Source organism: Apteryx mantelli, chromosome 2 (genome assembly GCF_036417845.1).
Source record: "Apteryx mantelli isolate bAptMan1 chromosome 2, bAptMan1.hap1, whole genome shotgun sequence".
Classification (NCBI taxonomy): domain Eukaryota; kingdom Metazoa; phylum Chordata; class Aves; order Apterygiformes; family Apterygidae; genus Apteryx; species Apteryx mantelli.
Window position 1 is genome coordinate 119,433,888 of NC_089979.1, and position 25,530 is coordinate 119,459,417.

General features: G+C 34.7%; 1 protein-coding gene across 1 annotated transcript in view; it reads left to right on the plus strand.

Annotated features, from left to right (window-relative positions):
* Positions 1 to 25,530, plus strand: part of ULK4 (unc-51 like kinase 4) — a 249,784-nt gene that overhangs the window by 109,732 nt on the left and 114,522 nt on the right. Inside the window, exon 31 of the mRNA XM_067292453.1 lies at positions 11,215 to 11,263. Within this exon, the coding sequence (XP_067148554.1) occupies positions 11,215 to 11,263 (49 nt within the window). The remainder of the gene's footprint in view (positions 1 to 11,214; positions 11,264 to 25,530) is intronic.

The window sequence follows — 25,530 nt, forward strand, 5'->3', positions numbered from 1 at the left end:
CTGGTCCTGGTGATTTGTCACTGTTCGTTTTGTGATTTATTCCGTAACCTCCTTTCCTGACACCTCAATTTGAGGCAGATCATCTGATGCATTCCCTACAAAGAAAAGTGCTGCTTTTATAACCTCCCCAAGCTCATTTATGGTAAAAATTGATACAAATCTACTTGTTTTTCTATTGTGAACTTATAAATGGGGACTCTTATAGCACGACCAAGCCCTACAAACAAGATTTAAGTACTTAAAGAGAGATTTCTGCAGAATTTACATATTTGTATGTATTTGTTTATTTAAAAATAAATAAATATCATTAGGGCAGAGCTGGACTCAAAATCTCCCTTCATCTGATGATGAGCTAAAAAATTTGCTGACAAAGTCATTCTCCTCCTCTGTGGCCTAATAAATGTCTAATCCTTTCCTCTTCAGTAGGACAGCATCACAGAAAGAGTTTGGAGTGTATTCCTCTGTAGGGAGAACATAGTCTGCTGAGTAGCTAAATTTCCCTGAAGAAAGGAGGCTGGGGTTGAAGGAGAGCTTGGAACCTTTTGAGGAAAAGCAGGAGTTGAATGTGGATCTCTTTTACGTTTGGTAACCATTTTTTAATAAACACACCACCCTTAAAAAATAAAAAGTGACCATTGCATGAGACCATGAATCCTAAATGGGTGCTGATATCTAAATCTGGAGGAAAGGACCATTTTAAGCTTTCATATTGGCTAGATCAGCCAGATCCTTGCTCAGTGTTCTGATTATTATAAATCCTATTTTAGGCACTTATTCTCCACATATATCATACAAAGATTTAGACTTTTTTTTAAAATCCTCATGCAGATCCAACTCAAAAATGCTTCGTGTTCCCAACTAGTTTCTCAACATATAGTTTAAAGTAATATACATAGCTATGACTTTGAGACAGCAGGGCATTGAGAACTGTAAAGGAGAATAAATTAAATAGATTTTTGTATTAATAAGTTTGGGAACTTGATATTCTTCCCAGAAGATGGTGGTCATCCTAATTGCCAGGTATGACTGGCTTTAGGAAGTTCTCTGTATGTTTTTTTGTTTTGTTTTATTTAATGGAGGAAATTTTCAGAGGTCTGAAAGATAAACTTATTACTGTAATACTGGATGATGGAGCTCTACCTGCTTAGAATTTTATTAAATAAATATAGATAAGGTTATTTTGTAGCTATGTAATAATGTATTTAAAATAAATTTTAGAAGCTTCTAATTTTTAAAAAGCTTCATGTTTACCTAGATTTTTTTTTTTTTCTGCTCAGGACAGAATTATTCTTGTATCCTCTTTCTTTCAGAAACAGAAATTGAGGTTGTTTTTTTAGCAAGTTCCAAAACATGTTCCAGTCTCTTCCTTGGAGACTCTGCATAGAGTTGAATGTTGAATGGATGTACTTAATGGATATGTGTAACTTTAAGTCCACTTTCATGTCTTTTTTCTCCTTTACATATTCCTTTTTTTAAATGTCTAAGAAATGTTTGATGACGTGTGCCTCTATGAAGAAAAGGACTTGCTCTCTGGAAGGTTCCCAGCCTTCTGTGGTATAGCTCCTTCTAACTTCAACCATTCTTCAGATATTGTGACACCCTTTTGTTCTGTAGTGGAATGAAATCTCATAGGAATGGGAAAACAGTTGAAATTGATGTTTGTCAACTGACTGAAGAAGTGATCTGTGGTTTGTGAACTGGGACCTTTCTTTTTCTCTCACCCACTGTCTGCCATTTGCCCCAGATTATTTTTCACTATCAATGTGGAGGTTCTTTGTTTTGTTTTGATTTTTTCCCCCCCCTTTGGTAAGATGGAATCCTATGAAATAAAGTATGACTTTAGATAGGACTTACAATTCTGTAGACTGTATTTTAAAACAGGGCCGAAACCATGCATTGTCCTTAATGCTGCTTTGTTGCTTTGTGTTCTGTCATGATCTGCAGGAAATGTAAAAAGAAAATTCAAATGAGTTACCTTGAAAGGCGTAAGGCCCACTTTACTTTTATTTAGTTCATTAAAAACATGGGTCTGTAATTTAGGGAGGGGTATGTTTGTTTTATGTTTACATCATACAGATCACCTTTCAAAACATGTGTGGGTTCAGAATCTCTCATTAATATTATCTAATAAAGCATTGGAACTCTGAGGAATAAAGTGACGGCTTTGCCATCTCAGAAGTATTTCATGGTTACTGGTAGTGTGTTGATTCTGGCTGAAGTACTTTCTCATCCCTAATTCTTTCTTTTAGCATATTATATTTATTATCTCTCCTGATAGGAATAATACCCAAAGACCTTGGTTCACATTAAAGATTAATTGCCCACAAAGTTTCATTCTGATTAACTGTTCAAGCACTCATTCCTGCAATCCTTACTTGCACAAATAGTTCTGCTGATGTAAGTGGACCTAACTATAGAAGGGCATTCCACAAGAAATGGGTTGCTAAGCATGGTATTGTGTTTTTTGGATATATGTGTGTGTGTGTGTGTGTATATATATGTATATATATATTTTTTCCATGTATCAAGTTGGTTAAAATTGTTTCATTAATCATAATTTTAGGTTTAAAGAATTGCCTGACTGAGATTTGAGCCCAAAATACATGCTTGACCTTAAAATTATAAGTGCAATTTTTTTTTTTTTTTTAAGTTTAGGTGAAAAATCCAACATGTGGTTGAAATAACTTAAATTGCCTAACCTTCTTTTGGATAGATATGCTACTGGTTTATCCCAGACAATTTTATAAATCTAGGCTATGTATTTGATGTTAATGAAAAATCTAAAAATTAACTTTTGCAAATTTTCATGCATTCCTTGCTTAATATAATGTCAAAACGTGGCTGAACTGGAGAAAGGACTAACGTTGTGCTTTCTACTTCAAATCTGTCTTTCAAACTCAAGAAACATTAATTGATTTTTTTTTTTCTTATTTTCCAGTTGGATAAATAGCTCTTAAGTCTTTATCTTTCTTTCTAATACAACAAAAATATAGTTTTTCTTGATCTTCAAACAGTTGTTGCTTTGATTTAGTTGAAAAACTGTTAATATGCTGTTGGCCACAGATACTAGAGTTGCCAAATTATACCATCACAACCTGGTAAATACTTAAGAAAATCATGTTTTAAAACTGTGCTAAAACAAAATGTTTTAGGATCCCTAAAGTATCTAAGATTTACTAGACCTTCATCTGTTCCATTTGTGATAATTAGTGAACTTCATCCTTAACCCGAAGAATTTTATGAGCCATAAAAATTTTTAAAATCAGTTTTTAAAGATAACATGATTATAATGAAAAGCTTTTCAGTTGTCTAATTTCTGAACTTCAGATAATAGCATAGGTTTGTCAAAAAGTGAAATCATCACTTCAACATAATTGAAATTCACTGTATTTTAATTCATCTGACACTAAAAGTTTATGAAGAAATGTGTAAAATAATTTTTATAGATGTTCTAAGGAAATACTTTAAAAAACCTATTTCACCACGGAGGCTTGCATTTCTTTTCCACAGAGCTATTGTTTCTTAAGATATCCCTCTTAAGACCCCATTACTTTCCATTGTGATAACATGAACGTTGCTACTGCTGAGTTGTTTGGGAAAAAAAAAATTCATTGAGATAATGTATTTTCTCAAAACTAAAAAATATATATTTCAGTGAAATATGAAAAGACTGACTGTTGTTTTTGTTCTCTAAAGCCTAATGATTGGGGCACTTAACAGATCACCTTTAATCAAATTGATCAGGATGAAAATCAATCTCCAAAGTTAGCCTTTAGCAGAAGGCACAGTAGAATCACTGAAGTAAAATTTCACATTAGACTTAACACATCAGTACAGTCCTATTTTCCTGAAAATGTTTGTTTGTTGTTTTTTTTTGTTTGTTTGTTTTGTTTTTGCCCCAGAGTGGAATAAAACTAACCTTTAAATGTATTAAACCAGTTTGAGCAGAATAAGCTTGGGTGTATTTTCAAAAGATTTACCTTAAATTCTGAAAATTGCCCCTGAATTGCCCCTGTTTTCTTTAGTAAATTCTGATTTTTAGTAAAAGCAGTGTAGATTTCAGAAGATAGTTTTGTTTGTTATACACAGTGAGAGGAAAAGTCTTTAAAATTTACAATGTGATCATGGAAAACCTGTGTCATCAAAATACAGTTGGTGTCCTCAGCTTATAGCATTAGTTTCTGTCATTTTGTGCAGGTTTGTGTGTGTGTGTGTGTGTGTATGTGTGTGTGTGCGTGTGTGTGTGTGTATATATATATATATATACACACGCACACACACAGTATATATGTGTATTGTTTAGGCAAAATCAAGTCTGTTTTCAAAGCTAGGTAGAAGCATCTACTTACAGCTGTCAAGAGACCAGAAAGAAAATATGTAGTGGGAATCATTACATAAATTTTTCAAGCAAAACATCCTGCAGGACTTTGTACTCAAGGGAAAGAAATAAAATAATTTAAATCAGATGCTTTTAAGGAGCCGAATTTCTCATAATGTCATTTTAAAAGTGAAACAAAGATCTTACATTCAGTGTGGAAAGAAACAGGAAACCTATATAATTCCAGTTAGGCGGAGGTTTTATGTTGCTGCTGAATATGCAGAACACAGTTGCAGAGGCTGCAGCTTTGTCAGAGAGCTTTAAATGTGTTTATTCATGGCTCTAATCCTTATTGCCCCCCAAACTTTTGCTTGTGTTCATGCTGTTTTCTTGTTTTCTACCATGCTGTAGATATTTGGGTCTTATAATGCATACTCTTCACTTATAATTTTCTTTTCATTTAATTTAATTTTCATACCCTCTTGTATTTACTGTTTTACTGGCTGGGAATCAATTTGTTGACAGCACTAGGATTTTATATAAAAATGAGGCTTATTTTATTTTATGATTATTGGCTAGGTATTCTATACCACTTGCAAATAGGAGAGAGTAAAATTGTGGGACATGCTGAGAAACTGGCAAAACACAAGAACATCTGTTCTGATGGTAGGAAATAGGTGGGGTTTTTTTGTTTTTTTTTTTTGAAAAAAACCTCTGATGTATTTCTTAATAAATGTAATTTGTGGACATTGAGCAATTTGTAAACTATGTTAGAGGCAATTTTCTTTTGGTGAGGTTGTCAAGTTCTTCCCAGTGTTAATGCAAAAACTTCTTTTTGTGGTTCAGACCTATCAAATGACAAATGTTCTTATACAAATGTGGATTTTCAAGCTGGAAGCAAAATAGAAATTAAATACAAACTCTGTTGTCCCTCAGTAAGCTTGCTGAGGCTGTTGGCAAAATGGCTGGGACTGTATTGACACCCTTCCGATGAATGTGCGCAGCAGGCAGCTTATGCTGGAACTGCAAGTAAACCCCTTGCATTTCACCATGTAATTATTGGAGATGATTAACAATTCAACTGCTGATACACGATAAGCAAAAAAATTTTGTGGATCAGTACATTTAGTGCAAATCTTTATATTTATTTCTTGCAAAATGTCATATACTTGTGGAAGAATTTAAAAATACTATCACTGAATATTGGTGATGTGGACCTCTTGCATACAGGTCTTTGGTTGCTATTTTGTCTTCCTTTTCTGCCTGCTACAAATAGTAGAACATTAAATGAAAACCTGATTATTCTCTATCCAACATAATTAGATTAATTTTCTGCCTACATAAAGGCCAAAACTCCTTTCTTCCCCCCCACCCCCTCTTTCCCCCCAGCGCCATTTGAAACACATACTAGAATTGCTGAGACAGCTTAGTAACGGGAATTGAAGAATAACTCCATTCAAGTAATAATTAAAACAATTTGGACCTCTAATGATAGGTTGATGGATCTTCTTCCTGATGATTTTTATGGTCGACACCATTGTGTCTTGGTTTATATTTCTTAAAATCATTGTCTTTGCCTTCGAACAGCTCCTGAAGGGCATGGTATGAAAGTGTAGCAGTAAGACAACTTTTTGAAGCTTTCCAGTTTGTCGGTGGATCTTTTATTATCTGGGATTTGCCAAGAGAAATTCCTCCTCCCACTCTCCCCTTTTCTCTCTGTCCCTCCCCCCCCGCCTCTGTCTCTGTGTGTGTCTCATTGCCAACAATGAGAATATTTAGTATTTTCTGTGTGGTCATTTTATACCAGTCATAAATTCTGCAAGGGACATGATCTTTAGACCAATTTTCTTAATGTACCAGTAGATATTGTCTATAGTCTTTAGTAAGCTTTCCTTTTGCTTTGTCCTCATACTTCACTCTGCTTATGGCCGAAGTAATGAAAACAAAATTGCATTGTTTTTTTCCTTAGTATTCAGGTTTTACTATTTTTTATCTCCTCCTATCTGGGATCAGTGTTATTTGAGAATAATGTTGGTGATTAGTTGGCCAGAACTGTTGCACAAGAAAAGGTGGCTTTAACATCTGGTAGAGTGAAATTGTGAAGAAGCTTCTTGTCATTTATCTGCAAACATTTACAAATCAGTTTCGTAACTTTACACTGTAAAATAATTCAGAATTTTGTTTATACATGTGTGTTTGAAGGAATTTTAGTTTTCTGTTTCCCACTAGGTTTGTATGAGGGAAAGTTTCATAATTCTAGCAGTGATTTTGAAGAACCAGAAAAATTTGTTTTCTAACAGCTAGGCAGACTCTCAAAAGCATCTCTTTATTGTTGCAAAAGAGAGTCCTAGTTTGTTGGGATAAGAGAAGGAACTGTGAGAGTCTAAGGTGAACTGAATGAATTGGTTTGCTTTCAATATAATCCTGTTGTTTGTTTTTAAAATTACATATCTGCTTTCTGATATGTTAGGAACATTCTACTTGTGTCAATTTGCCCACGTGACAGAAATATCTTACTCAGAACAGAATGAATTTTGTGGAATGATAGTCCACAAAATTCATATTTTGCCTTCTAGTAGTTTTTCTTTTCTGAAGCACATGGTCATAATGCTGGATATGGATTTTTTTTTGTGTTCTGAACTTGAAAATTCATATGCATGAATTTACTTGCTGTGTCAGATTGAGTTGGAGGAGTTACTGGTTGACCACTTATCCCAATTTTCTATTATGCTACTGAAGTGGCACGAGGTCATGAGTTTGTTGCCCATTGGCACTTCAGCTTTAGTTCATGATTCCTAATTAGTCCAAATTCCTGTAGTATGTTATGTTAGAAAACTTCCTTGAGAATTATATTAATTTCAATATTAGAATTTTCATTGCATTTTGTGATAAGGTCCTTTTTTGACAAATTAAAACCCCTTTTTCTGTTTTACCATCTTAGATTCCATTTTAATACTGTGATGTAGTCTTCCAAGCTTCGTCTTTTCACTTGTCATATTTATGCTATTGAACAATACATAGCTTTACATGCTAAAATCTAAAATCTGGGTCGTAATACAAACAATATGTCCTGTCGAATTTCAAGCAGTGATACAGCTAGAGATTCACCACAAAATTATGGTTCTTGAATTGTTCCTGTTCTCTGCAAATTACATCTCAGATAATGTTCAAAAATAACTTTACTGGGTAAGCATCTGTTGTTTAGAATTCTGGCATTCTAACTGTGTGTTAATCCTCCAACCTTTACTCCAGTTTTTCAATTTGATAATAAAAACATTTGCACACTTGTGTCCTTTTTGTTTTGTTTTGTTTTTTAAGTGAAATATCCAGAACAAAAGTCCAGGTGCGAACAACAGACTTCAATGCAACATGATATAAAGAGCATGAATTCTGAAGTTGTTTGTGAGTCAGGGGTCAAAATCAAATTCTGTCTGTGTTCAACTTTTTTTTTTTTTTGGTGAGATATATATTGTTTGTTGCACTGCTGAAGAGGTATTTATGGTGTATAATGAGATGTGAAAGATAGATTAACTGGTAGTCTGTACTCAAAATAGCATTCTGTGGCTTTCTTTTTTATAAAAAAAGATATGATAATATGATTTTTGAAAATGAAGTGACTTAATGTCTTGGGAAATTAATTGCTCTGCCTTTTTGTGGTAGAAATTTGACATGTTTTCTTTGGCTAGGGACCACCTGCCACTGTAGGTACATGCGTGTAAATCATACCTATAAGGGAGGAAAATTGCAATGTGTCTTGTATTTGAGGATAAAACTTTTTAAAATGTTTAGTTGCAAAGATATCATTGCTAGACTTTTATTTAGAAAAATAAAGTAGTGGCATTATTAATTGTTTTGCAAGTGACACAAGATGGGAAGTTGTATTGATTGCACTGTATATATTTTCTAACTTTCTTTATTGCCCAGGTCAAACACATACAACTGAAATATCCCATCACGTTTTCAACAGACAAGGAATTCTGCATAGGGAACAGTGTGCAGGTATTCTTCAGGCCCAATAAGTAAGGAGTTAGTCTTATGCTGTCTCCCCAATACCGCCTTCATTAGTGTGTACCAGAATTATTCACGTGAGGAGTCAGTGCAATGCAGTATAAATTCACATTCTTATGTAAGATGCTGCCTTTTGCAGGCAAGTGCTGAGAAAAAGAGCTTAAACTTCAGACCAGAAGTCATGTTGTAAGGCCCTTAACCTCAGCAGGAAAAGTAGGTGCCTAAGATTTTTCAGAAATTTTGCCTGTAACGAAGGGCTTTGTTTTGTATTCTCTGTCCCTCACTAGGATTGCATCTCGCAAGAAGGCAATTTAAGATGTCTTAGGAAAATAGATCTTGCACATTTTTTGAAATGAAAAGCGGAGGCTTCCTCTCATTCTGAAAAATGTTAAATATTCAGATCATACTAATGTGAGTCTTATAAAAATCAGATGATCAGTTACTTTGAGTCACTGTTGATTGTTTGGATATAGATTTGAATGAGAAAAAAACACCCTGTGAGTACTTTGATATTTAGAATAATAATTTACTTGTATGATTATGTATATTTTCCAAGCATGTGATAGGACCTAAATTAATATCTTTAAAAAAATATACATGTCTATGGATTACAAAGGTCCTTTTATTTTAGAAAATGGCCATTCTATGAAATGCATTTAGTAGCTAAACTCCTCTTTCATCAGCTTTAAGACTTTTCCTTGTAAAACTCTAAATGTCAGGTAGCAATGGAGAATGTGATAATGTCGCTCTTTCTCTCTTGCATGCGTACACAAATTTGGGATAAATCAGGTTTAAAGCATTGTTACAGAAATGTCTTAATACATGTCTTGGTGTGACTTCATCCTTCAGCTAAGTAATATGCATAATTTTCTTTAAAGGCTGCAACTATTTCTTGCTTGAATCGTAAAGGTTTGCAGAGGACCTTTAAGGATGGCCATCTTGGCTATGGGTTTGTTAGCTTATCTCAGCAGAAAACATAGGTGACTTTGTGACTCTGTAACAAACAGGAAACAATTTAAACTGCTTACAGTTTTTGAAAACAATTGTGTTACTCTTTGCCACAAGAGTTTTTCGAAGTTTTGCCTAAACTAGGATTCCTTAGTTATTCTTGGTATTCTGTTGTACTTTACTGACAATTTGTTCTTGGATTAAATGCTGCTTACATAGCAAATAGGCAGCTTTTCTCGGTTTAAATAATTCCAGTATGCCTCAAGCATAAGAAGTTTATGCTGGCAAAACTGAGTTTTGTCAACATGATTGCTACTATATTAGTTGCTTTTTGGTGGAATCTGTGGTGTTCAGAATAATATTTTTTACATCTGGGATTGATATACCTACTTAGCAAATTCTGTATTATGGGCATGGTCTAAGCTTTTTAATTAAACTGGTAGATTTGGCCATGGAAAATGACCTTCTTGTAGAGAAGATTTTCAAGTAGCACTAAACTATCATAACAACTCTTCTTCCTGTCTGCTGTCCTGGGACTCTCTTATGACCTGACTGGGTCCATGTTGCCATAAAAGTCTGCTTGGGTGTTGGCAGGTGGCTTGGAGAATATCAGCTTCAAGTTACCCTAACCTATACAGGGAACTTGCTGGGGCTTCCCTGGCAGGAGGGTATTCTTTTCTTCAACTTCATTAGAACCAAAATTTGTTCTTAAATTCAGAGTTCTTGGGCATAATACTTTTATAATACTTTCCTCTTTCAGAATATGTTATATTGTTAGGTGTAACTTTTTTTTTTACGCATTTAAGTATGTAAGAAAAATTGACCGTATTTGGCTGAACAATGCTATTACATAGCTACATTAAGCATGTTCATATAGGTGCATACAATTACATTGTTATGTTTTGAAACGGTTAGTGGATGCATTTTACTTGTTTCTAGTGCATTTCCCAGTGCTGTCCATCCTAATAAATCTTCTTATGCTAGAAACAAAAACAAAGAAAACCTTTGTATAGATTCCACATGGTCAACATTATTATATTTCAGTGAATGCAGTGAGTAGAGAAATAGCAAAATAATATGAAATAAGAAAGCATTTATATTAAATGCACATATGCCTTGTAAATAATTCTCAGTTCTTCATAAGTGTGGCTGTTCTATTGAAAAGAATCTTTCATTCTTTATTACTTTATTATGCTTCTTTTGCATAGGATTTTTTAGCAAGTATGATTAATTAGGGTTCTGATAGAGTATGTGATCATATAATTCAGTTTGTCGTCATAGTGTGTGACATGCACTTTATTAATAAATATAAAGCTTTTTGAGATTTAAGAATAGAAAAAGCAGCATAAATTTGTAGTATTATTGTTTTTGAGAATATTATTTCTTTTATATGTGAAGGTATGTGTCTGATTTTGGTAGGAAAATATAGCTAGGTTATTTTGGGTAACCACTCCTGATAACTTTCAAGAGTAGTGGCTGGAAGTATGTCATATATTAATATGTTAAAACCAAGAAGGTAGTTAATGGAGCATACATTAAAAAGCAAAACACAGCATATTTATAATTTTGCTATATGCATTGTGGGTCTATTAGTTCAAATTATTTTGTGCTGTATATTGACTGTTTCATAGTCTATATAGTATGGTGTTTCTGAATTTTAATTAATTTCTGCCATTTAAAAGATACTAATTTACCTACTGTTCCATTCACTTGCATCACGTCAGTGAAGCAGACCTAGAAATAATTTCCAAAGAGGTATTATATTGCTGTTTCTACTTAACAGCTGAAGTGGAGTTCATTTTTTGAGAGCGAGCCAAAAGCTGGAGTTCTGGGTCGTGGATTTTAGCAACAATTTTCCTGCTGCTCTACTCCTTTTGTGAGTTTAGTATGTTAAATAAGAATTCACCTCTCAAAATAATTTTTAAAATATGTTTTTACAGCTTTGTTGAAGAAAACCGCCTTGTTCCCGTTCTTTTCCAAGTCATCTTGGTAAGATTAAATTTCAGTTTTTATATGTTTTAATACATGTATTGTGTCTCTCAAATCAAGGCGTGCCAAACTTTAATAAATTTAATAGACGTGTTTATAAATCTTTGATAAAATGAAATTGAAGTCTATCAATACAAAAGAATTTAGTGCAGGCAGACATGTATGTGGTTCTCACCAACTATTTATCTGTGTAAATACTTCCTTTTAGAAGGACTTGTCTTTTTTGAGCCATATAAAAATCTGAACAAGAGAATTATTTTGTATGATTCTTAATTAGAACCATATATTTTGTCTACTCAAATGACAAGGGCCAAAGAGGATTTGTTTTATTTAACAGTATCAAACCAGAGTTTGATTATGATTATAATCCCCCTCCCACTGTTCATTCATATAGAATTTCTTTCAATATGAAGTATTAAGGATGATATTTTGGACAATAATATGCTGAATTTCTATTGCTAAATAGAGATCACGGGGAATAAAATGCTGATGGATTGCAATTCTGTAATGTTGAGAAAAAACATGCTAATGAAGAAGAAAAATCTATGGGATAGTTTGGAATCTGGGTACTGTGCTGTCTACTAGCCCTCTCATTGATAATTTCCGGGATCTCTTGTGTGCGTGTGGTTTTTTCTTTTTTTTCTTTCTTTCTTTTTTTTTATTCATAGACTTGTATCAGGTAAGTGTTCTGTTATGTAAGCATGTTCTTGATGAATACTAAATATGCATGATTTTTGCGGTGCAGGCAGATTGCATAGTTGTTACTATATCATTCTTGAAATTCAGTCTTACTTATGGTAGAACATGTTCATAAATGTGATTCTGAATCAAGTTTAATTTTCCTTTTTTCAATTTATTTTCACCTTTTCTCTTCCTTTACAGTGATTTATTTCACTGCCTATTGTTATAAATCACTTTAAAACCAAATATTCAGATAAACCCTTTTTTATTAAAATTACCTCTTTATTAATGGCAGACTTTTCCAGTAGCATGCAGAACACAACTTTTATTGTACCTGGTGTACATATATGAATGTACAAATCTGAGAAACTCTTCTTTTGACAAGTATTAACAATAAAAACAGCATTCCACAGCATTTCATAAAGAAATAGTATTGACTGAAGTGTGGTACTTACAGGTAGTCAAATGTTTCATGTTGATATCCTCAAGTACCTAACTAATGTTTGAAACATGTCCAAGTGTTGAAATTTTGAAGGTTTACTGCCAAAAATGATTATTATATATTTTTAGTTTAGTAGATAGCTATGAGAATATGAGGATGATCTCGAGAAATAAGCTCTAGAAATCTGTCCCAGATTTTGAAGAACTTTTTATAACTTACTTATAGTCATGATATGTGAAATGTATGTATGTTATGGTATGTAAAAGTAGGATAAGTTGGAGTCAGCTAAAACTACTCCTCCCCAACCCCCAGTGCACACAGTTTGACTTCATGTGTGCTAGAAATAGCTTTTTAGAGAATAGAAAGTACCTACGCTGAAAACTGTATGACTGTTAATCCATAAAAATTCAGAGGTATCTTAAACCTGTGTAGCTATCTTGGAGCTTATGGTTAAAGCTGTGGGAGGAAAAACCTTATAATTTTTAGAGAGAAGAAAAATACATTTTCAACATGCCTTGTTTGGGGAGAACTCATGTAGTCACCATGTAAGGCAGTTAAGCTCCACAAGTGCACTGGCTGCCGGCTGTGATTGTGGCTGGCCCAAGGGATGTGACTGTCCCTAAACGGGAGTGCTACCCTCCTTACTATTCTCCTGTGTTCCCTACAGAAGAGTAAATTCAGCAAAGGAAAGATAGACAATTGGGAAGTCTCAGTAACCAGGGCTAATCAGGGGATTAGCGCATTTTGGTTTTGGAGCCATGTGGATAGCAGTGACTTTTACGAGCAGGGTCAAACAAAGTAAAGGAAGTAGTATGCCTGCAGATAAGAGAAATGGGAACTCGAGATGCAGGAATGCTAAGTTTGGGGGAAGCTTTCAATGCACTCCAAAAAAAGAAAGCAAAACAAAGGTATAACTGCAGTATGAGTAGACATTTATCTAGCTATAATGTCTAAAGAGGTCGGTAAAGATGTAATGATCTGTATCTGCATATGTTTTCATACACACAAAAAGGAAGCACACTGACGATATGTTTGAGTATATACAGAGCAATATGACATTGAAAAACAGAAGGAAAGCTGACATAATAATGTGTGAAATTTAAGTGGTGTGAACTCTCTGTGGTGACAAGCTTAAAAATAATGAACCAAATTCCATGATGATTTTACAAGTTGATGTAAGGTATAAACATAAAATATAGGTATTGATGAAGTAGAAGAGATGGTAGCAGGAAAAATTACTGTGGGATATGTTTATGTTGCATGTTGTACTTGATACTTTTTTTGCTACACCCTTAGCATTCTGTTTGTAATATTTTGTCTTTGTACAGTCTCAAACCTATGAACTATCTGAAAAATCAATATATTATATAAAATATTCTTTTTGACTCTCATACTGTCAAAGTGAGTTTTTAATGGAATTGAAAGTGTTTTACTTCCATATTTCTAAATTGTGTATTCATGTTTGTATTTTAGACTGCTACAAACATTTTTCTAAGAAAGAAGCATTAAAGTTGGTGTATGTGCTATTTTTTAGTCTATCTTCCTTTTTTAAGTGGCTGTTATGGTGCCACTGAGGAGAAAAATTAAATAAAATTGAAGGCCCTGGGGAGAAAAACCTTCCACACATCATAAATGTTACCTGGCTTTTCTTTAGGGCTGAGTCTAAACTATTGCATATAAAAGAAATTCTATATGACTGGTGAAATTATATTTTTCTGCAGATAAATTTTAAAGATAAAGCTAATGATGCTGGTGATTAGAAGCTCAGTGCTATTCACTTTTTAAAGTCCACTAGTCAATTGTGTGCCTATCCTATTAAAGTCTCTAGTATAAGTTTTAACACACCAGCATCTCTCAAACCAGCTTCCACTGTCAAATGATTTTTGCACCATCCTGTATTTTTAAAGGTCAGTGATCACATGAAATGTGAGGAAACATAGATGGCTTTTAAAGATGCATCCTTTTAATGAAAATGCCTTTCTAGTAAATCTGAAAGCTGTTATATTGGTAAATGATATCTTGCTATTAAATACCATCAACAAAGGCAGATATATCTTGATGTCTAAACTGCATAATCTAATTTAAAGGTACAAATCAGTTGTTATTTTGTATTGTTGGTCCATCTTTAACACCTTTCAACAGTGCATAATTTTAGCAAGTCCACATTTTCATCAGAAATTTTCTTTACATTTGTTGAACTAATTAAAATTTATTAAAAATTATATTTAAATTTTTAAATAAAGTAGGAAGCTATTATTATGGAAACATGACTGTGAGAAGTAACACATTATACATATTCAGATCTTTTAGTTTATTTTTCCTAGTTATGTCTCAGTTTAAGCTTTTATACTGTCGCCATGTATTTTGGGACTGCTGTATGAATCCATATGAAGAAGTTTAATTACATCATTGGACATCTTAAAGTAAAGGATCACATACCTTTCATGTTTTTAATAGAATGCAGTACACCTATACTCAAATGCTCAAAAAATGTGTAAAAAAAAAAAAAAAAAAAAACATTGTTATGCTGACAGAGGATTTCTTCTTGGAAGGTTTGCTTTGTTGTAATTCGATTGCAATTCAGAATCAAATTTATTTTTCCATTGAGCTATAAGGAAGGGAGTATGAGCTTAAGCATGGCTATATGAAAAATTTTAATGGTTACATTCAAGTTAGTTAAACATATTAATACTTTAAAAGAAAAAATAAGCCACTCCAGTTTTGTTTAGTTAACAATTTCAAGAAGTCTAAGCATTTTGTGAAAACTTCCTCTGAGCAGGGATATATACCAATGTAAAACTAGATTTGGCTTTAAAACTAGATGGCTTTAAAAGTATGCCTTGGTTTAAAAAACAAACAAACGGTCAAAACCCTTCTATAAAAAATTCCTAAGAAGTCATGTAGCAGCTGAATGGAAGAAATGGTTGGATTTTATATTTCATTTTGAATTTTAATTGGGGAGAGAAAATCAAAGTACAGGAAATGGTTATGGTCAGAGATGTCACTCCTTGTGGTTCAGTTAAAGCAAGGAAGCCACCCACTTGGAGTCATTAAAAAAAAAAAAAAGTGGAGAGTCTTGTTTTTTTGACAAGCCTGTCCTGTGAAAATGATAAAAAAGAGGAAAAAAAAAATACTGAAGAGAGGAGAAATAGTAGCATCACTGTTATGGAAAATCAGGCCCGCTGGCCTCCATAACAGGGTCCGACCCTAGGTTCCTGCTGAGGCAGAAGTTCGAAGTCAGATTGGAGAGAAATAAAATTTAATGATACGCGTGCGGTAATTACAGGTCGAGCTGGGTGCCTCTGAAGAGGGACCCCGAACAAAGAAATCCCTGGGCAATTATACCCTTACAATCTAAATTCCCCACCCCTTAAGCGATAGTTTGGACCAATAGTAATAGTTAGGTCTGGGGTCTTCCCCTTCTTCACTGGGCCCCTTCATTGTCTCTAGGCAGGCTGCTGCTTATCTTCAAGGTTGCAACTTCTTTCTCTCTCCAGCTTGAACCGGCTCTGGGGCCCCCTTTTACTTATCTAAGTAAAAGTTCACAGCCTGAGGCCTAAGGCTTCAGCAAATGTAGCTACTAATGCTAAGCAAGTTATGCTAAGCAGTTAATTCTAGACAACTTCAGTCCGATATTCTCTAACAATCACCACTCCTACTTTTCTAGGTTTCTATTTTATACTGAGAGACTGCAGTCAAATATCATTTGAAGCAACAGCTAGACTCCATACTGTTTTTCTGTTCAGCAGCCACATGGGCTGATACACACATGGGAGTGTACATCAGAGGTTATTGCTATAGTTGATACGTTAGTTTGCTTCTGTGAGCCTCCCTGACTAACCACCTTTTAATCCAGCATGATTCCTGCTGTATTAGTTGTCTGCAGGAGTGGGGAGCTTACTTCTAGGTCTAGCAAGTACTTGTGGGTCATCCAGGGTGGATACTTGAAACAGTAGGGTAGGAGAGTGCTTGTATGGTATAGGGAGTACAAATTGATGCTGCCAAACTCAACTGCTCTAGAAAACTAGAATGGTGAATATAGCCAATAATATAAGCTCTAGCACTTCTTGTGAAAAGGTATTTGACCCTCTACACTGTAAATGAATTTTGGGCTGAGGTCCCTCTTGAAGTTGAATGCTTGCATGAGAAGGCTGATACTGCTGGTAACTGATAAGTCTGGATGTTTCACTGCAGTCTGCCAGCCTGCTCAGTTTTTAAAGAAAGAAGGTATCTGGAAATGGTTAGGGAGCATGTGTTTTAAAGAACAGGAAATAGTATTTATTTTAATAGCTTTGTGTGTTGTATTCCTGTTTCTGATTGAGTGTTCAATGCTATTGTAAGAAGGTTAAATGCAATGACTAATTTTGGTGTGCTTTATCTGCTCATTCCTGCTTTTATGCAAAATCAGCATTTATGAGATATCTGAAATTAGAGTCTGAGAATGATTTTATGGCTTCCACAGGATGAACATTAGTGTTAAGAATCTGGAGTCTATCCGTAATGAATTTCTCTAAATATTTTTTTTTCTATTTGTGAAATGTGTGCATTTCCTAAAATCTGCTAGATTAAATGGCAAAATTCTATGCTGTGGCAGTGTATTATATGTAAAACTGCTGTGACTGGCTGGGAGTAGATTTCCTATAATCTATGAGGATTTCTGAAAGTGAAAATACCCAAGTACTATTGTAATTGGTGACTTATAGAGCAAAATAATTACTTGTTTTGAAAGAGATTTCATATCCAAATAGGGATTGAGGGGAAATTAGTGAGAAAGTGTTAGACCATCCTGAGATGGTCTGACATTCTGAGAAATTTGAAGAAAACAGAGGTAACACACTTAAAAATTGTTATAAGTAGAAGAATACTTCAACAATGATTATGGTATAATTTTTTCCAAACTTGCAAATTTCTTACTGATTTGTTGAAGTCTCATGTCAACATTCAATAAGATATTATGTTTATTCTTTTCTTAATGCGAAGTGAGTGTTTTTAAAGACTAAATGAGATATTGTTAAAGGAAATGGTGTACAATTTCCAGTATTCAAGAACTAAAATTCAGCTCCGCTGGTAGAAAAGTTTTTTCATTACTAACTTGCTTAAGCACTTTGGTTTAAGGGTGAGATGTCCGAAACTACTTATCTCTTTTAATTTGTTAACTTAATAAGAGTATATGCTTAGAGATAAACCTGCACATCAAAATGCATACCCTTGGAATAAATTTGTGCAAGTGTAACATTTCTGAGGATTTTTTTAACACAGAGCAGAACCTTACATTAAAAAAACCTTTTAAGAAACAAAGTTATTTTTTGTTTTGTCATCAACTTTCTGTCAGTAGCTTCTGAGGAAGAGTTTATATATCTGCATGTTTGTAAATGATTAGTGTTGAATCAGGCTGTTAATCTGTTATGGTCAATTGTTTTCCATTAGTATTAACACTGTACACAGAATGCACTCTTTAACAGTTTTATTTCCTGAAGCGTTACTATTATCTGCTTAATTGATGGTAATGAAACTATTATAAGCCAAAATGCGTGGTACTAAAGCTATTTCTGATTGTTGTTAGTAATGAGAACCCATGATGTGTGGTTCCCCCCCGATCTTGTTTGGTAGGGTTAGTGACAAAAAGGTCAGCAAAAGTTTCCTTTGCAGAGGCACTTCTCTGCGAGGAAGATTAATACGAGAATGGTTTTAAATATCATTTTAGCTTATGTTAGACTTTCAAGTAATGTTTGCTATAACCAGGAAGCTTAAGGCTTATCTGTGCTGCAGTCATTTTGTGGCTGCAATTCATGAAGACATTTCCACCTACCTTTGAACTAGTAGTGTGGCTGATAATATTAGCGTGGATGCAACAAGAGAGCTTGGAACATACAAAGCCTCCTCGTGACAGCTCAATAAATACTTGGGCAGTTAGCTGCTGCGGCCACACTGCTTTGGGTCCCCTAGCTAGTTCAAAGCAGAGGATGTCTGCATGATTAATGTTTGGATGTCCCATACCTGAAAAGATCAATATAGTTTGAAGAAATCTCATGGAAAGAACTGGAGTGTCAGAAGTCATGGTAACATATTCTAGTGACCTGAAGACTGGGTGGCAGCAGCCTGCTGCTTGTTTTGAGAGGTGTCTTATATCTCCTATTCTATGTGTGCCACTTCTGTTCCTTTTTTTTTTCCTGCAGATCATGAGCTTGAGCTAATGAGAGAAATACTGTGTAAATAAAACTTCTGGATTTAAAACTTTAAAAATGTTCTGAAAAATTCCTGTTAAAGCTGCTAGCTTTAAACAGAGCCAAAATCATTTACTTTTGCTCCATGACTTTGAGAGAATTGTTGTTGTTTTTTTTTTTTTTCAAGTGGTATCACGAGCTGATTCTTTAGCTTTTTATGTAGAGCAGTTTGAGTCAAATAGTTTTGACTGTGTTTTTAATTCCTCTTTCTAAGCTTGAGAGATCATAATGACAGTAGTTTTATGTGTATTTGTTATAAATAACAGAATTGGAGAAGAACAGGTTTTTAGGGCAGAGTACTTGAAGCACATGATTCATGGAAGGAAGAATGGACTTGTTGACAGAATACTGAGAAAGTTAAGAAAACTGCTTCCTACTCCCATTGATGATCCATATTTCTTCTTGACCCTGGGCAAATTGTATAAGCTTTCTTTTTCAGATGCAGTTAGTGTGCTTGAATTTTTGGGGTGTCCGGTGAAGGCATTATTAGGGTTGGTGAAGACATTAGGGTCTAAAATATAAATATACATCACAGAAATGTAGTAATGATAAGTTCATTAGAGTTTCAAAGGTATTCAGTGTTATGAGAAGCACTGTACAAATTCTAAATAAATGTGAGCAGCCTATTTCATGACTGTATGTCTGTGTAGATCTATCACCAAGAGAATTGCTGGTGGAAGATGAAAAATATGTGAGGGGAAGCAAATCTATCCTTTAAATCACTTTAATATTATAAGTTGATGTTGCAGATAATAAAATGAATTTTAATAAGGAAAAAGATTATTACTAAAGCACCTCCTTCTATCACTCTTTCTCTTATCTAGAAAATTATTTTGAACAATTGCTCCTGTTAGAGGAGTGGATAAAGTTACTCACAAAATCACCTGAAGCTCCACATAAGTACTTCTGAGAGAAAAATTGAGTCCACAGTACTTATGTCGGTATTATGTTTTTTTATGGGAAGGAAATTCAGCTATCTGCATCTTAAAAGAATTGCTTTCCCTTGCTAGACACTTATATTTTAGTGTGTCTGCTACATAACTACTTTTTTATTTTATATTCAGTGCTAAGGGACTTAAGAAAACTCATGTATAAACAATACTGTCATGTGTTTTTTGGTAGCTTTTTTAATATCTTGTCCCAGAAAGACTAAATTTTTACAGATAATAAACATTAGTCTAAAAGGCTTTAATAAGTTTTCAAGCTAACTATAACATAGTGGAGAAGGAAAGCACAAACTAAAGTATGTAAGCCCATGCCTTGCAGAAATAGTGACCATGATTGCTACTGATACTAGAACACTTCTTTAATTTTTATGATGTTGTGACTGTGGTGTATCTCTTTGAGCTCACTGTTCATGCTGTATTTTACTGTTCTTCAGTAAGCAGTGCAAGAATACTGCTTTTGTGGAGTGTGGTGGTTTGGTGGGTGGGTGGGTGTTTTTTTGTCAAGGGGAGTTCTGTGCCCGGTTCTGGGCTCCCCAGTGCAAGAAAGACATTGACATCCTGGGGCGAGCTCAGTGGATATACAACATGATGGTCAGGGGGCTGGTGCACATGGCATATGAGGAGAGGCTGAGAATCCTGGTTTCATCCAGCCTCAGAAAAGAAGGCTTGGGGGAATCTTATTCCTGTCTGTAACTACCTAATAGGAGAGTCTAGAGAAGATTAAGCCTGACTTTTATATGCAGCACACAGTGAGAAGCACAATAGGCAAATGAATGCAGGCTGGAAGATGGGAAATTCCAGCTTGATATAAGGAAAACATTTTTTTTTCCCCATGAGAAGAGTGATCAAACACTGAAACAGAGGCCCAGAGAGCTTGTAGTATCTCCATTCTTGGAGACATTTGAAAAATTGACTAGACACAGCCCTGAGCAACTTGCTCTAATGAGACTGCTTTGAGTAGGGGGTTATACTGGAGGTTCTTTTTAGCCTACATTGTTTTGTGATTTGATTGGCCCAATCCAGTCTGTCTTGCTTTCAAAAACAAATAAAAACTTCACCAACAACAAAAACTGTATTGGTGCTTGCAAACACGTGTTATGTCCTCACATGCCACCACCATTCACTGTGTTCTACCCATAGTTATGTATGTTAACTCCTGGATTAGGAACCAAATCAGTAGTCTTCTAGATCAGTCTGGGTTTCTGAGCTCAATATCCTTTTCCCACTACCTAATCCCCTGTATGCTTTGACCTTCAAGTGAGCAAGGTGGAAGAATGGTGATGATGTTGTTTATTCAGCTGACTTGGCTCCACTCCCATTTCTCCCTTACCTGAGCTAGCAAAATTCTGTACTGCATGAGAGTGTTTTCTTGTGAACCAAATACAAGATAGACTGTAGGCAGGGTTGCATGGATGTATAAAGTCAATGGGTGTTTTTGAAAACTTGTTTTGTCTGGCAATACTCTTGGACATTATGAAAGTTGTCTTAAATATGAATATTGCTCTTGTGGTTTCTGAACAGTGCTCTGAACAAATTTTTAAGTGGTATATATGACACTTTTGTGATTATGTAATTTAAATATTGCCATGGAAAATTTGAGGCAAAAGAGGTGATCTTGTTTTCCTAATGGTTATATTTTTTACTTAAAAACAATGTAGCTCTGAACTTTAAGGGAACATGCTAACTTCAGCTTTGCACCTACAAATAAGGTGGTTGCTATTAGATTTTTATTGGAAAACTAACTTAAATGGTTAGGAATACATAGTTTGTTCAAATACTGTGTTGAGACAAGAATAGTTTTGAATTCTACTTATATTGTTTCTTATATTTGAATTGCAAAGTATTTTCTTTCAGAAATTGTCTATGTTTTTGCAACACTTGAAAGTGTTTTCTGCAATGGCTCTTTCTTCACTATGCTACATCATTTAAATATATGTTGGTCAGGATTGTTCTGTATAGTTCTGAGATTTAATTATTGGGTGTTTAGAAGACTTAAATATGGGTGTATATGTACATGTGTCTGTGTGTTTATATATTTCTATGTCATGGAATTAGAGAGTGCTTTGAGAGTTTTTAGAAGGGTAATAAAACAGGCCAGTTTTAAACTTTAAAAAAATATATATATATTAAACTTATTACCTGCACACTTCATGTGAATGGCTAGTTCTTACATGTAATTAATCATTATTGCTACATGTTCACTACATGTACAAAGCTCCTCATCTTTAACACTTATATTGTAAATTAGCTGTGAGCATAAAATGTCATGGAGCTGATGCTGTATAGTTAGCTCTGATGGCTTTGTTCCTGGATGGTCTGTGTAGCCACTGGGTTCAAGGTGATCAGGATCAGGCTTGAGAGCTCCTTAATGAGAGGAGGTGGAACTGAAGGAGGCTGCCTTCTTTCTTCATCTTTTCTGAGTTGTCATTGGTGTTTCCTGGTTCTTGTTCCCCTCCTAAAAGGGAAATCTCAGCTGCTCCTGATACTGCTTATTTTTGGTTTTGCCAGTCGTCTTCCTTGTGTGTTTGACAGGATATCCTGTCCATCTATAGTTCTTTGCATGTATGTAGTTCTTTATCTTACAATTTCTTTCTTACTTGGATACCCTTGTACACACAAATGCACAGGTCTCTTATTTGCCCCTTTAGTGGTCACATTGTTGACGTGCTTATGTAAAATGGTTACACATTGTTTTGGCTGTGCCATTGCACTGTTAGAAAATACTGGTGTACTATTGTTGGGTAAACTGTTTTACTAGGCTTATATTTGGGTTCAAGGCAAATTTTAATATTAACTATATTTTGAGTAGTGCACTTTTAATTTCACAGAATCACGGAATGGTTGAGGTTGGAAGGGACCTCAGGAGATCATCTAGTCCAACCCCCCTGCTCAAGCAGGGTCGCCTAGAGCACGTTGCACAGGATCGTGTCCAGACGGGGTTTGAATATCTCCAGAGAAGGAGACTCCACAACCTCTCTGGGCAACCTGTGCCAGTGCTCTGTCACCCTCACAGTGAAGAAGTTTTTCCTCATTTACAGGTGTCTCAAGCCTCTACTTTGGCTATATGAGGATACCCCTGTATTTTTGTGTGTCAGGGTAGACACAGGCTTATCTCCAGAAGCTGAAGCTATGATGAAGAAAGAGTCAGGCCTAATTAGCGTAATTATAGGTCTAGTCTCAGATTAAATTCAGTCCTTTGAATTGTAATCTTCTGAGTAAAAAACTTGTGTGAGGAATAACAAGATGGATTTAATGGTTTGCATTTTCTGCATAAACAGAGGCTTTATGATCCATCAAACTGAAAATTAGGAAGAGGATGCTAATTCTTTTGATGTTTTGCACTGCTCTTTTTATATTGCAGCAGTATGCACCTTGGCATATAGCACACAGCACAAGACAAAGATTTTTGCTCTGCAGCAGTGGGTTGGCTGTTGAAGTTCAGGTACCAGCAGTACCTTTCTACTTTCCTTCTCTATTTCAGAAATGAAGCTTTCTCGTATGAGTCTTTTAAATGATCTCTGATACAGTATGAGCTTGTAAATCTCTGAATTTCCAGTTTTAAAAGTATGCACAGACATAATGGATTTTTGTCATATTTTTTGTTTGATGCGTGGATAGGGGGAAAAAATTGGAAAAGAATACTGGTAATGGTCTTGACATGATCCAAAGTATTTAAATTAAACTGACAGATGCCTAAAATTCTTAGTAAGTACTGTAAATCAGTATAGATGCTCTAGCTTGCCAAATTCCAATCTGTTTTTACCTGCTCAGGCAAAGGTCGCAGTATGTTTAAAGATTTAAAGCCTTTGTTGCTACAGACATTCAGGTATACTTGTGGGTTTTTTTGTGTTGTGTTGTTTTTTTCTTGTCAAACACTCTCTTCAAGTCAGGCATTAAGAACAAATTTTAAGTTATAGGTATTACTATTTTACCATCCCTTTCTACTGTACATTTTGACAGTTTTCCAAGGAATTGTACATTTGTGAATGTTTGAGCTTGCTGAATGTTGGGAAGCAGTATCTATTTTCCAGGCACGGATAATTGGTTCCTCTGGAAACTTGGGGCTCTGTCCAGCAATTTAAGTTACGCATCACAGCATGGAAATGCCCTACAACTCTCTTTTAGCAGTAGGTCTTTCACCAAGCGAGTTGATTTTCCTGTGTCTGATGTGCATGCAGTCTCTCACAAGTGCATCTCACAAGAGATGCGCTGGACTCTTAAATACTCTTACCCTTTCTTACTTTTATACTTTCTTAATTTTTTTTCCCCCCCATTTCTAATGCTAGGAACATGCAGCTCTATTGCTGTTTTAAAATAGTCTTGAAAATTCAGGTGTGACGTATCTCACAATTTTCAGACTTGTTTTAATTTTTGTTTTTGTGCCACATCCATGCCCAAGAGAGCATCCGTTAGGTCCTTCAGCACCAGGGTAAGGAGTGAGAGATAGTGAGATTTGTATGTATGTCCTTTTCTGGCATGGTTTACTTTGTTTCTTGCTGTTCAATCAGAATGTTTTATGATAATATTTTCTAATATGTGAATATCTTAACTTTTTTTTTTTTTTTTAAGAAAAATGCTTCCTACTTCCTTCTTTATAGTTTCAAATTTGATTATTTTTGATATATAGTCATGTTGACTCTATTGTTACATAGCTTTGCGTCATCCAAGCTAATGCAGCAAAATAACAATGGGTCTTCATATTCAAGAGGGGAAACATCCTATGAAAGATGTATAGGAAAAAGAAACATAAAAAAATGCTTTCTCCTGCTTCGTAGAATTTGTTACATAATATTTGTATAGCTACTAAATTAGGAAGGATATTGTAGTTGTAGAAATAAGACTACTTTATCATAGGAATGCTTTCAATCATGAAAAAATTAACACTAACAGTGTCATATCACTATGTTCAACATTTTTGGATAGTGCACAGTCTAGTACAGTAGAGGCTGCTATAAAATACTTCCAAGTAGAAATGGCAGATGCTGAAAACTGTAGTAGTCTGAAAAAATAGAAAAAAAGTTTGTTCATTTTAGTTTTTGTTTGTTTGTTTTAGCTGAAGTAATGACATAAGTCTCAGGGTGGGTTTTTGTTTTCATTTGAACTGTTTTAAATACCCTGTTTCTATTTATAAATCTATGGCTGTGAGAGGGTACTGATAACTATTCCCACTTTCTATCTCTTGGAGCATTCATTTGTGGAATTAAGAGTAGCTCAGAGAGTAGGAGGTAGGCAGCTGAACCTAAAAATCTAGTTAATTGCTTCTTGCTATGAGAGAGGCTATTTCTACATTAGTAAATAGTATGACTTAACAGGATCAGAACTGTAGATTGAAAGAGCTGGAACCAAGCACTCAACAGGCATGCTATAGACTTTCAGGGATTTTTATAATACGCTAACTCTAAAGGACCCAATGATTTGAGTGCTTTGGGTTCCTGTAGTGTGTCGTTCAGTTTTGTTTCATCCAAAGGGGATCCAGTTCATGTGCTCCAAACACGCTCTGCATCTTACCAAAGCAAAGCAAGTGTGGTGATCAGGAGGTATTCTGCAGAGTGTACGTGTGATCTAAACTGAAATGCTAGTATAGACACATCCTTAATGAAATGTTTTCCTTAAGCTTGTTGTCAAGACATAAATACAGCAACCCTGTATGATGAGTCCTCTCTGAAAGTATTAGAATGAAGGATTGATTCTTGAAGTGTAATATGTATTAAGACAAACAGGTCTTAATAATGTCTTAATGTCTTAAAAATTACCCAATTATGGGGAAGCAACAAAATGTGATAGTGTTTATAGGTGAAGAAAAACATACCCAACTGCATTACTCTAAGCTGTAAACATCTCTATATTTGCTGATTGCTGTTATTTAGGATCTAATTCTGCATTTTTTTTCTATCAGTTGCATTAGTTTTCATCATGAAAGGATTCAGCTGAGTTGCAGGAAGTCATGAAAACACATGAATACTAAAGCAGATC